At 33.1% G+C, this 13812-nt stretch overlaps 1 protein-coding gene across 9 annotated transcripts in view; it reads right to left on the reverse strand.

The window, feature by feature from the left end:
• The window catches only part of SNX6 (sorting nexin 6), a 67996-nt gene that overhangs the window by 20259 nt on the left and 33925 nt on the right, over positions 1-13812 (reverse strand). For all 9 annotated transcript variants that reach the window (XM_007473342.3, XM_056811084.1, XM_056811089.1 and 6 more), the window contains exons 7-9: positions 11639-11734; positions 7577-7682; positions 5985-6060 (exon numbers count right to left, since the gene is read on the reverse strand). In XM_007473342.3, coding sequence (XP_007473404.2) covers positions 5985-6060; positions 7577-7682; positions 11639-11734 — 278 coding nt within the window. The remainder of the gene's footprint in view (positions 1-5984; positions 6061-7576; positions 7683-11638; positions 11735-13812) is intronic.

Below are 13812 nucleotides of genomic sequence, written 5' to 3' on the forward strand. Positions count from 1 at the left end.
TTTGGAATAACAAAAGATCAAGGATATACAAGGAAATAATGAAAAAAAAAAACACAAACGATGGGGGCCTTGCAGTCCCAGACCTTAAACTATATTACAAAGCAGCAGTCATCAAAAAATTTGGTACTGGCTAAGAGACAGAAAGGAGGATCACTGGAATAGACCGGGGGAAAGCGACCTCAGCAAGACAGTATACGATAAACCCAAAGATTCCAGGTTTTGGGACAAAAATCCACTATTCGATAAAAACTGCTGGGAAAATTGGAAGACAGCGTGGGAGAGATTAGGCTTATATATTGCTATTAGGGGGAGATATTACTATTGCTTCCTATATACAGGAGTTACAGCACAAACTACGTGAACTTCATGAATCTGGAGCTGCAGTACAAGCTGGACCATTAGACTTTTCTCTGCATGACCTGAACCCAGGAGATAAAGTTTATATCAAGAATTTCAAGCGAACTGAAGCAACTCAACCTTCATGGGAAGGACCATTCCAAATATTATTAACTACTCCAACATCTATAAAGATTGGAGAAAGAGACTCTTGGATTCACTGCTCACATGTGAAGAAAGCATCTTCTGCTGAGACTGATTGATTGTGTCCTATCATATGAATTGTGACTCTATCTTATCATATGAATTGGAGATAATAATCCATAGACAAATGGATGCTGTTTTTTCAAGAATATATTGAATTTTCTCATTTTTTGTACTGAAGGTACACATAATTAATATTAATATTATTTTCCCCTGCAGTAATACAAGTTAATATATATACTCTTGCTATAATATCAATATATGCCTAAAAGCTTTAAACTATGGGAACCTGCCATTTATTGATAAAATATTATAGGACTGTGATTAATGTTTGTGTCTGATTCCAGGAAAAGGGATAAAAATAAGGAGCACAGACTAAACCTGAATAGTGCCAATAGAGCACACAAGAAATATTAAAGTGAGACTCGAGGTTGCGACGCTTAACTTATGTTTAAGTCGTAGGACTTCCTTGTATCTTACACTCTTTTCGAAGTACTCAAACAAGTACAAAGCTTGACTATCATGCTGGCTCCCTATATCCCTGAGGAAAAAAATCAGACAAGGGAATGACATTTCCCCATCAAAATAGAATTCTAATTCTTTTTTTCTTATATTATGGCAACTTCCTGTAGTCTTGGCTACAAATGGCTAAGTGAAATATTACTGCATTCTGTACTACATACTTGTGGGATAGAAATTACTTTAAACTGGACCTATACAAGGCCTATTTTGAATTTTTCTTATGTTTTTGATTATTTTTCTATTCTTTTGATAATTGACACATACACCCCCATAACTGAACATTGCATTCTGAGCTAAACTTGATATTTTTTTAAATACTTACTTCAGGGGGGATTGTATTTTAATTTAAAATCTAAGAATTTTTTTTGAATTTTTTTTTGTTTGAGATTGTATTTTTATAAAAATCCAAGAATTTTGAATTTTGTTTAAGATTTTACTGTTATAAAAAATTCAAAGATTTTGATTTTGTTCAAGAAAAGATCTTCAAGAAAGAAGCTTGAAACTTTTATATCCAGAGAATGAACTGTTGCAGAAAAATGCTGAAAACCTACACTTCATCAAGAAGATCAAGAATGAACTTTGGATGTGATTGATTGGACTGAACTTTTGACTGAACATTTATTGTAACTGTACACATTTATGCCAAAAGGGACTGCCCCTAATTTGGCTTTCTGTCAATGCGCCTAGCAAACATTGGTTTTGCTTTCTTTTCTTTTCTATTTCCTCTGTCACTATTCTAATTTCTCTTAGAAAATTGAATATTGTGTATATCTTTAGTTAGAAGTGAATTTAGAACTACAAAATGATTATGTTAAATGATCAATGGGGAGACTAGTCTCCCAATGATCATCAGGGGGGATTGTAAACCTTAAAATTTCTTAGACTTATAAATGTTGGAAATTTCACCATTGGGAAATTTCATACTTGGAAAATTTCTTACTGATAGTCTATTGGAATGTGAACCCCATTGTCATGGGAGGTTCCTTCTCCTCCCTACTTAAGATTACTTTAGGACAGAAACCTTTTGCTGAACAATGGAAAGGGCTTTGACCTATGCTTAAGCACAGAACAGGAATTTCTTTGAGTCATGATTGATTTTAGAAATGATACAATAGAGATACTTGGAATGACAGAACCAGGTCTTGGAAAATACAATTTCCACCCCACTCAGTCCTAACAGGATTTAGGAAGGGCTGCAGCATAGATCAAAATTTAATTATTCCAATCTCTACCCTACTCAGGGTAACAGGATTTAGGAAGGGCTGTAGCAAAGGAACAAAGATTTAATTATTTGAGAATATGACCTTCAACAGACATGTGCAAAGCCACAGACCTCTGAGCGGTCCTGGGTTAAGCTAGAGCCACCATTGGCACAGGGAAGACATGGACAGTGATTGGTAGATGTGAGAACTGAGGGGAGGGAACTTGGATGGTTTCCTTAAAGATAGAGGGGTCTGAGGACTGGGAAGGTTGGTTGGAGAGGTTTTTGGCTCTGAGAGGTTGTGCTGCTCTGAAGGAAGCTGGAGGTGGAGGCCCCTGAGACTGTTTCTCCATTTTGTCACGTGAGTAATAGGGACTGATCTCCTTTCTTTGCCTCAGCTATCTAAGGGCTTGGGCCTTTTGGCCCAGCCTAAACAGAAGGGGTATTTAAGCCCTATTCCCTTCTCTCCCCTTTCTCTCTCCCTCTCTCTCTCTATCTCTAATTCCTTTCTTCCTCCTGTTTGTAATTAAACTCTATAAAAGGTTGACGGCTGACTTGAGTTTTCATTTAGGAATTACATAGCTGAATTCCTTGGCGACCTTAAATTAATATATATCAGTCTTTTAAAGTGATTTCCTTGTCACAATACCCAGTGGAATCACGTGTCGGCTATGGGAGGGGGGAGGAAAAGAAAATGATCTTTGTCTTTAATGAATAATGCTTGGAAATGATCAAATAAAATATTATAAATTTTTTTAAAAAAAGAGAAACTTAAAAGGCAGGCAAAGAATATATGGGGAATTGAGGTGTGTGAACCTTAAAAATTTTCAGACCCTACTTCATAAATTGGACCTATACAAAGGCCTATTTTGAATTTTTTTTCCCTTATGTTTTTGATTATTTTTCTATTCTTTTGATAAATGACTCAAACACCCCCATAACTCAACATTGAGCTGAACTGGATGTTTTTTTAACACTTACTTCAGGGGGGATTGTATTTTAATTTAAAATCCAAAATTTTCGATTTTTTGTTTGAGATTATATTTTTATAAAGATCCAAGATTTTGATTTTTGTTCAAAAAAAGATCTTCAAGAAAGAAGTTTGCTAACTCCTGAATCCAAAGAATGAACTGTTGCAGAAAGATACTGGAAAAACCTACACTACATCAAGAAGTTCAAGAATGAACTTTGGATATGGTTGATTGAACTGAACTTTGATTGAACATTTAGTGTAAATGTATACAATTTATGCCAAAAGGGACTGCCCCTAATTTGGCTTTCTGTCAATGCGCCTAGCAAAACATTGGTTTTGCTTTCTTTCTTTCTATTTCCTTCCTCACTACTCTAATTTCCTCTTAGAAAATTGAATATTGTATATATCTATAGTTAGAAGTGCATTTAGAACTACAAGATGATTATGTTAAATGATCAATGGGGAGACTAGTCTCCCAATGATCATCAGGGGGGATTGTGAACCTTAAAAATTCTCAGACCCTACTTCATAAGGTTGGATTGTGAACCTTAAAAATTCCCAGAGCCTACGTCATAAGGTTGGGTTAAGACCATTCCCCATTTTAAACAATGAAGGAACTTAGATCAGGAATGTGAGACTTCTACTTAGATCAGGAATGTGAAGACCTCTACTCCACCCCTACTTAAGCATACTTTAGGGAAAGATAAAGTTGTAAACTCTTTGCTGAACAATGAAAAGTATTTAAAGCCATACTTATAATAAGGCAAAAAGTTCTTAAGCTGTGCCTATTTTTAGAACTAATACAAAAGGGTGCTAAGTACCTATAAAGGTCAGGCAACTTGTGAACTTGCAAAAGGCAAAGAGGTGAGAACTTACTCAGGTGTGAATTACTCAAAAGTTTAGTCTACTTAGGTGTGAATTAAGAATGTTCTGTCCTTTGAAAAAGGTCTACTGTGATTGATAGATGTAAGAATTTAGGGGAGGTGACATAGGAGCTTTAAAAGGACCTTTAAAAAAAAAACTTTAAAAGGAGCTCAGAAAGGGAGCTGAAGGACATTCAGATTGAGCTGGTAGAGTCAGCTGAGATGAAGCTGGCCTGGTGTCATTAGAATCCTTGCTTGGACAGATCTTGTGGTGAGTGATTAAGGACTGACTGATCTTTCTCTTAGGGCTTAGGCCTGGGTTGGCCAGGGCTGCCCTGGGCCGGCCTATCCTTTTCTCATTATTCCCCTTTTCTCTCTTTCTCTCCTTTTCTTTAATTCCTCATTTGTATTAATTAAAATCTCTATAAAACCCAGCTGACTTGGGTATATTTTAATAATTGGGAATTTTTCCCTGGCGACCACCTTATATTTGATTTAAAAACAAAACACTGTCTTGAAACCATATTTTTCTGCGATCTCAATTTACCCATTCACTCTTTTATCTGCAACAATTTAAGTCTTCCACTATTTTAATCATACAGGTGAGAGGAAAGCAGACCCAGGTAGATAGGAAACATTTTCCTAATCTCTTATTTTTCCAATATGTAAGATTATATACATCTTTTTACTCATTATTATCTATTTTACTTGGAACTTTACTCCCCCAACCAAAGGTCAGAAATAACTTTCTTCCTCAGCCTTCATATGGTACTGTTTTATATATTCTAATACATTTTCTAATACATAAATGAAGGCTTCATATCATTCTTTATCTCCCCTAGTACCTGGAACAATGATCTGGTACATAGTACATGCTTGATAAATGTTTGAAACAATTAACATAAAATCTTTATATTTTAGACCTTATAAGTATATAAGATCCTCTGGAAAACATAACTTCCTATTTAATACATTGTCAATAACTCAGAAATGTTAAGGAAACAAGTAATTTTCATTTCCATGAAGACATTAACAATATCTTGATAATAACTACTAACCCATATTTTATCAAGTGTTGAAAAGTGAACTATTAGTCAATTATCTTTATTTCGTGTGAACTAATGTAAATAAAAGTGAAACAACATATTCTGACATTCTGCCCACTCAAAATTCTGGACCTTGCATTTCTCCTGAAAATTGTTATGTCATAGTTCAAAGAGAAGGTTTTAGGGGAAAGATCTGAAATAATTCGATATCAAATTTTTTGTATTACTTAAAAACATAGAACCAAAGAATGAAAATTAAGAGTAAGGATTAAACTGTACTCTAGGTATAGGTAAAATTAACTCAAGCAAAAGAAAACCAAAAAACTCCCCAATCCCACAAAACACCATACAATTATGCAATCAAACACTGAGTAATCTACTATATTGTTGATATTTCATTTTATACTATGCATGTTGCCACATGCACATTTGACAACTTATAAAATGTAGAATTAATCATGCTTAAAAAATAAGTTTCTTTAAGAATACATCTGAATCACAATAATCTTTCTAATAATGAATTTAAAACTAGAATTCCTTATATTACTAAAGTTTCTTACAGAAAGAAATAACTTTAAGACAATAATTAAAGAAAATAATTCAGCTAATTTTTAATCAAATAGAGTAAACTGTGAATATGTATTATATTTCAGTGATAAGTGAACAGAAATGAGAAGATAATAATTAAGCAAGTTCATTTTTTTCTTTATATAGATGTATGCAGAACACAAAATGATGCATTCCAATATGCTGGGTTGGAAGTGTGTGCGCTAAGAGTATTATTGAGCAATTTTTTATTATTTTGCTTATCATAAATACTGTTAAACCAAAGAACTTACTTGCATATCTCTGTAGAATCCTGTGTTCCTAATGCATAAAGTGAAGATCCAATTCTATTGTAATCATCTGCAGCACCTAAGAAATTTTTGAAAAAATATTTAATATATTTCAGTAAAATGCTAAAGAATAAACACACTTAAGACTTACACAAAATTGTTTTCCAAGGTTATGCTATCAGTACAACTTTCAGATAAAAGTCTTATGAAGGGGTGATTCTGGTGATACCAATAATAAAACCACTTGAAAGAAGTCCAAAGAAAAGTCATCATATATTTAAATTCTCCATACATTTACAGTTCATATTATTATATTAAGGTTCCAAGTTTAACAAGGTATATAAAATGGTGTAAAAATATTCTATTTAATATTCTAACAATTCATGGATAGAATTGCATTTATCCTCAAATCAAAGATTTACATATGTGTTGAATGCAAGTCCTTTCTGAATATGCTTTCTCCACCAGAAATAGGAAATTTATTTCTCATTCACACACTTTGAAATCTGTTGAAGACAGATAATTTTGGTAAAACTCTATATATTTATTATTTTCATAACCATGATTCTGAATTTTGATAAAGAAATAAATAAAAATTAAAAATCTCAGCCAGATTTTTGCCAGGAAGTAAAAATGCAAAGACTTTGTTTTGCTGATTAATTAATTTTGATTGTTTAGTTTTACCAAGGAATTTTATTATATGAGTCTAATAGAATACTTCTTAAATATTAATCAAAATGAGATCACACAGCATTTCAGTTTTCAAATTGCTTAAATATTCAAGTGCTCCACTGACATTTTTAGTGATACGTTTCATTACAAATAGTCATCCATTTTTTGCAATCTTTTTTGGCTGGGTGTGTGGTAGGGGGAGGGAAGTGGCAAAAAATCTTAAAGTGAGATTCTTTTAAAATCAAATAAATGTACTTTTAAGCGTTCCAAGAACATTTTACTAAGTGAAAGATCATTTTCAATAGCTATAATTAACACTAAAATAATTCCAAAATTTTAGAGAATACATGTTACAAAGAGTACTAAATACTTAACAGAAAACTTCCTCCTCTCATTTCCTAGAAAGTATAGGCTTTACCATGTATAGACAAGAAATTTAAAGCAAAACAAAGTCATTTCCCAAGGTTTTTTGGCATATCAAGCTGAGAGAAATAATCAATTTATCCTAACTTTCCATTCAGAAGGCTAGTTTATGTTTGTAAAAACAGAACAGAAAGTTCTGGTATTGTCTCCATAATCAAGAAGATCTTCATATTATAGACAGAAGTTTCATGGAGAAGAACCCATTAAAATAGAATTTTCAATTACCCCAAAATAATGACACAAAGAACAGAAATTTACTGGTTACCAAGAAACTTGTCTAATTCTCTCCCTGCTTATTAAAGCACTTAGCTACACCCAGAGTCTACTGTCATATAGGATCTGTATGTTTAATTCTTGCATATACTGATTTTAAAAATTTTATGTCAAACTTTTAACTATAAATAATAAGCAAATTTTATATTTATCCTACAGAAGGATTTTACTTTTGCTATATTAAGTTTATGTGATTCTATGTTTCTCTTCAGAAAGTTAATACTTACTTTTATGGGACCTTGTCATTCTATCCGATTTAGCAGATGCATCTTTAACGCGATTGTGATATTCTAAAAGGAATGTTCGTTCATGTTCAAAGAAATCATCTACATCCTATAAGTCAAAATTAGAGTTCTATTGAAATCTGTTATTTTTCTTATTCATAAGTCACATATTTTAGTATAAATATAAGTGAAAAATCAAATTTGTAAACAAGCATTTTAAGAACAAATGTGGATATAGGGCAGAGTCCAAGATGGCAGAGGAAAAGTAGTGACTTTTTAGAAGTCTCACAAATTGTCCTCCAAACTCAAAACAAATTCTGGAGCTGCAGAAATCACAAAAGATGGGGTAGAGCAATGTTCCTATTTAAGAAAGGATAGGAAGTCTACAGGAAAAGTTTGTTATATGGATGAGAATGGATCATAATCCAATGTAGCCTTGTCTTGTTAAGCTTACAACAGGCCTTGGGGTAACTGAATAGGAAGCAGTGGTTTCTGGAGCTCTCAGGCCATAGAAGACAAGAGAAACTGCTTAGGAGAACATAAGAGCCCTTTTGCTGGCACTGGGTGCAAGATTCTGTTGACCCATGAGTGGGTCACTCCAGGGCTGAAGGAAGTTCCTAGGGTGAGGAAGAATACTAACTAAACACTAAGTTTAACACTAACTAAGTTTAAACTAACTAAGAACACACTAAAACATTTGGCCACAATGGAACCCTGGGCACTGTTCTGGGGAAGAAAAGAGTATATGTGGTTGGTCCAGGATAGCCAAGTAGTAATCACACTTCTCCTTAGATCATACCACTTTGGAAGAACTAAAAATTTATGGACTTCCAGAGCTAGCTCTAAAAACGGCAGCACAAAAAACTTAAAGCTTTGAACAGTGACCACTCCGACTCAGAAGCAGAATACAACTTTAACAGAAGTTAAAAAAAATACGAAAGAGGCTAAAAAAAGAAAGAACCCAAACACAGAAATTTGTTGTTATGGTAACAGGGAAAATCAAAACACAAACTCAGAAGAACACAAATCAAAACTGCTACATCCAAGCCCTTGAAGAAAAATATGAATGTCTCAGTTTTAAAAAATTCCTTAGATGAGCTCAAAAACATTTTTTTAAATAAAATAAGAAATAGAGGGAAAATAGGGAAAAGAAATGAGAATGATGCAAAAAAAAAAGCATGAAAAGAGTCACCAGCTTAGCAAAGGAGGCACAAAAGACACTGAAGGAAACAACACCTTGAATAACAGAATAGGTCAAATATTAAAAGTGGCACAAAAAAAATCCAATGAAGAAACAACTCTTAAAAAAGCAGAATTGGCCACATGGAAAAGGAGGTACAAAAATTACTGAACAAATAATCCCTTAAAAATTAGAATTGGGCAAGTGGAAGCTAATGACTCCATGAGTCATCAAGAAACAATTACATAAAATAAAAACAATTTTTTAAAACTGAAGAAAATGTGAAATATCTCATTGGAAAAACAACTGACTTCAAAAACAGATCCTATACTACCTGAAAGCCATGCTGAAAAAAACCTAGACATCACCTTTTAAGAAATTATCAAGGAGGGGGCAGCTGGGTAGCTCAGTGGATTAAGAGCCAGTCCTAGAGATGGGAGGTCCTAGGTTCAAATCTGGCCTCAGCCACTTCCTAGCTGTGTGACCCTGGGCAAGTCACTTGACCCCCATTGCCTAGCCCTTACCACTCTTCTGCCTTAAAGCCAATACACAGTATTGACTCCAAGATGGAAGGTAAGGGTTTAAAAAAAAAAGAAATTATCAAGGAAAACTGCTCAAAATCAAAGAACCTATAGATAAAATAGAAATTGAAAGATTTCAACAATATCTCCTAAAAGAGATCCTAGAATGAAAACTCCCAAGAATATTATATCCAAATTCTAGAGCTCCCATATGAAGGAGAAAATGTTGTAAGCACCCAAAAAAAAAACAATTTAAAAATCATGGAGCCATAGTCAGATCATACAAGATTTAGCAGCTTCTACATTAAAGGATAAAAGGGCTTAGAATATAATATTCTGGAGAATAATGGAACTAGAATTACAACCAAAAAATTACCTACACAGCAAAACTAAGCATAATCCATCTGGGGAAAAAATGAATATTCAATGAAATGGTGATGAAAAGAACTGAATAGTGAATTTGACTTTCAAATATAATATTCAAGAGAAACATAAAAAGGTAAACAAATCAAAAGGTGTATATATATATATATATATATATATATAGTTTACTATATACATTCCTACATGGGAAAATGATACTTGTCACTCCTAAAAACTTTCTTATTATTAGAGCAGTATGTAATGAATTGCATTATGTTATTAGAAATGACAAATATTGGAAATATAAAAAAGGGAAATATATGAAGAGAAGAAAAGAGAATGATAGAAATCATGATTATAAAAAAATAAAATAAAATGAAAAGAGTATCTAAATAAAACAAATCCAGAGGGAACTGAAAAGCTGAGAATGTTTCTATTAGCATACACATATAACATCTTTTTAAACAAACTGTAAACAATATGTAGTTTAGGGTTTTATATACAATTTTTAAATGCATTTGTTAAATTAAATGTTTTTTGATGGTGTAGTGGTTGTCATTCCTAAGTATATAATAATAAACAAATTTTAAAAAGAAAAGAAAAATAAAGGTTACATTTAGAGAAACAATATATCACAATGAAGAAGAAAAAGATGGGGTGTTGGATTTCAACAAATGAGTTCTTATATGGTCCTGAAATAGAAAATTAGAGATGAGACCTGGGAGGTTAGACAAAGAAGGTTAAGAAAAAAACAAAAAAGAATTATGCTAGAGCAATGAAGGAGAAATTCAAAATAATTATCTCTGCTAAAGTATATTAAGGTAACTGGAAAGTGAGAATGACTAAAATTGTTAAATTTAGTTATGTTCCCTAATTATTCTCTCTTTACCTCTGATTTTCACTATCTCCTGGGTTCTTTCCTGCCATTGGTAATCATGTAAGAAAAAACATTAAGTATCTACTTTGTGTTAGAATATCCTAGCTGTGGAGTTATACAAAGACAAAAACCAAAGTCAATTCCCTCAAACAGTTTACAATCTATTGGGGAAGGAAATGCACATGTAAGTATCTACAAAATAATTTTGAAGAGAAAAGTCCTAGTAGTTTCAGAGGATCAGGAAAGGCTGTTGAGCAAACAAGTTTAGGTTCCCTTCTTCCTTAAAAATCCACTATATGATCATGCCAATAGTTTCTCAATGTACTGTATTATCTTTTTCTTTTACACAAACTTTCAAATTGTTAGCAAGAGTAATGTATTCTTATTGCAATCATTTGCTCATCTTACTCCCTTATCCACCCAACCACACTGTTCCCTTTTCCAGGTCACCAATAACTTTTTCTCCACCCCCAAACCCCCACAATAACCCTTATTTCCTGACAGTATCAATTCTAAGACAGAAGAGTAGCAAGAGCTAGGTAACCAGAATTAAGTGACTTGTCCAGAGTCACAACTAGAAAGTTTCTAAGGCACAATTTTAACCTAGGACCTCCTATCTTGAGGCCTGGCTCTCAAATCCATTAAATCACCTAGCTATACCCCTAATAATTTCTTAAATACTAAATTCAGTAGTTAGCCCTCATCTTATTTGACCCCCAGCCCCCTATAGCTCTGACATCCTCCTCCAGATATTCTCTTTCCTTGCCTTCACTGGCACTTCTACTCTTTTAATCCTCTTCTATCCATCTCAATCTCCTTTGTTCAATTGTAATTCACCTATTCACAAAGTGTGGGCATCATTAAGAAAAATAAATGCATTAAGCCCTCTTCTCTTATGCTTTATCCCTATAAAATTTTATCATCTTCTAAAATACAATTATCTTTGTGACTATGATTCCCAACATAATATGAGCTCTATGAGGCCGTGTTACAGATCTTACTTTTACCTTCAGTAACCTAGCAGCTAGAATAATGCTTTGAACATAATATTTATTGAACTGGAAAAACACACACACACACACACACAAATTCTCAAACTGTTATTATTACAAACAAAATCTTACCTTTACCCCTGAAACAATGACACCATCTGCTGATTTAACCATATTTTTAAAGAAATCTTCAAGTTTCTCTTTCTTATTTTTTCCACGTACACTCAACTGAAAGATATAGAAATTTTTAAAAGGCATTTTCAGAATAAATAGGAAGTAGTGCCTTTAAAGTTTGTAGCATCAAAATGGAAACCACTATTGATTTCTGTCTGTTTACCCTCCCATTTGTGAATTTTAAAACTATTCCACCCTAATCAGACTTTACTTTAGAAGATCTGATTTAGCTATTTCCTAATCAATAACAATAGAGATACTTAGACTAACAGAATCAGGTCTAAAGAACCCTGCATTTCTCCACTCTCCTTAGTTTAACAAGATTAGGAAGGTCTGCACCAAACTCAAGATTTAATTATCTGAGGAAATGGCCTTCAATAGACATGTGCAGAAAAATCGGACAGACCCCTGGGCTGTCCTAAGTCAAGCTAAGCTATTATTGGTACAGATGAGACACAGGAAAGTGACATAAAACTGTCTATATAAGGCACATCATTTCCTCTCTCTTCTTTCCCTGGAGAGGCAACTCTAGCTGGCAGCATGCTAGGCATTCCGACATCTTGGAGTGGTGGCAGTTATTTGTCTGGGTTTGACAGTGAGTTTTGCCCTTGAGCTGATTCAGGTTCGAGCATCTTAGTTGAGCCCCTTTGGAGGTCAGGCTGATTCCTTCCTCCTTCACACTAAAAACCTTACTTTCTAGATCTCCTAATCTTTCCCGCCCGATACTAGCTCCTTCCTTCATCCTACTTAATCTCCTCCACTATCAATTAAATCACCATAAAATTTCCAGCTGACTTGGGTGTTTCATTAGGATTTTATAAATAAAATCCTTGGCAACCAAAATAATTATTACATTCAGTCTCAACCACAATTTTAACCTTTACACATTACTACATACCCTTCTTTCCCTATAATTGGCTAGCTATTTCCATAAACATAGTAAAACAAATATAGCCCCTCATAAAAAAAGGCTTATCAGTCCTATGGCTTCCTTAGCATTTGCTATCATTTATCTGTATTCTAAATTTATTAATGTTTGGGAAATTTCTACATTATATAGTTGGACAATTGTTTCATTTCTTGTTTTCACTAATATATAAAAATCACTGGGAAAATGCAAGTTATATTATTAAGTTTGGTATAGGAAACCAAAGAAATTATAGACTGGAAAAAACTCTAAACATCTCATTTTAAATTCTTCTGTATTGTAGCCCCTGAAGTAGAATAAGGATCAGCAACTCTTAGCATCTAGTGGTATGTGGGAAATTTTTGATTAAAACCTTAAATCAGGGCTTGCCTTAGGAAAAATTAAATTTTGCTTCTGGTTTCTCCCTCTCCTCTCAAACACTATTCTAGATCTGAATTGTCCAGTCTCTATAATTCACTAACTACCAATTCTTTTCTTTCAATTCAGTTAATCTCTGCCAAGGTCGGAATTATTAAGGAGTTAGCTGATAAAATAAGAATGAGTTATTTTCCCAATCACCACTCACAAAGGAAGACTCCGAAAACTATGCTACCTCAAATATAAACTTGAGTTGGGAGCTAGCCTTTAAATAAGAAGAAACTAAGACATTCCATCTAATGTGATGATGTAAATTTTAGGATGAAGTGGAAATAGGATATAAATTTAAACTTGAATATATATTATAAGAAAAAACTAGAACTTATAGATAGTGGTTCTGTTATTAATTTTCAGGGAATTATATAATAGAAAATGTTAAGTAGCCACTGTGAAAAAGCATGATTGTATACGTCACCTTTTTTTTTTGTTATATTCCTGGTATTTTCTAGACTGTTGTCAGACATTGATATTAAAAACAATTTTAAAGTGTTTATAAAATTATCACTCTTTTCCTTCTAAAATTACTCTGGATTTCATTAATGGTAAGGCACTTTAACCAAGTTATTAACACTTCAAAAACACTAATACAAATGATTTGCTATATCCCTGCAAAGATTGCTTGCAAATATATATATATATATATATATATACTTTGATCTCATCTACTTAATAATGTTCTTTTTCTCAACCTCTGATGCAGATTTAAAACTCCTCTGTATCTTTTCATGTCTTGTCCATGGCTCTCCAAAAATGATATATGACAAGGTCTTTTCATTTTCTGGATACT

The sequence above is a fragment of the Monodelphis domestica genome, chromosome 1 (genome assembly GCF_027887165.1).
Source record: "Monodelphis domestica isolate mMonDom1 chromosome 1, mMonDom1.pri, whole genome shotgun sequence".
NCBI lineage: Eukaryota > Metazoa > Chordata > Mammalia > Didelphimorphia > Didelphidae > Monodelphis > Monodelphis domestica.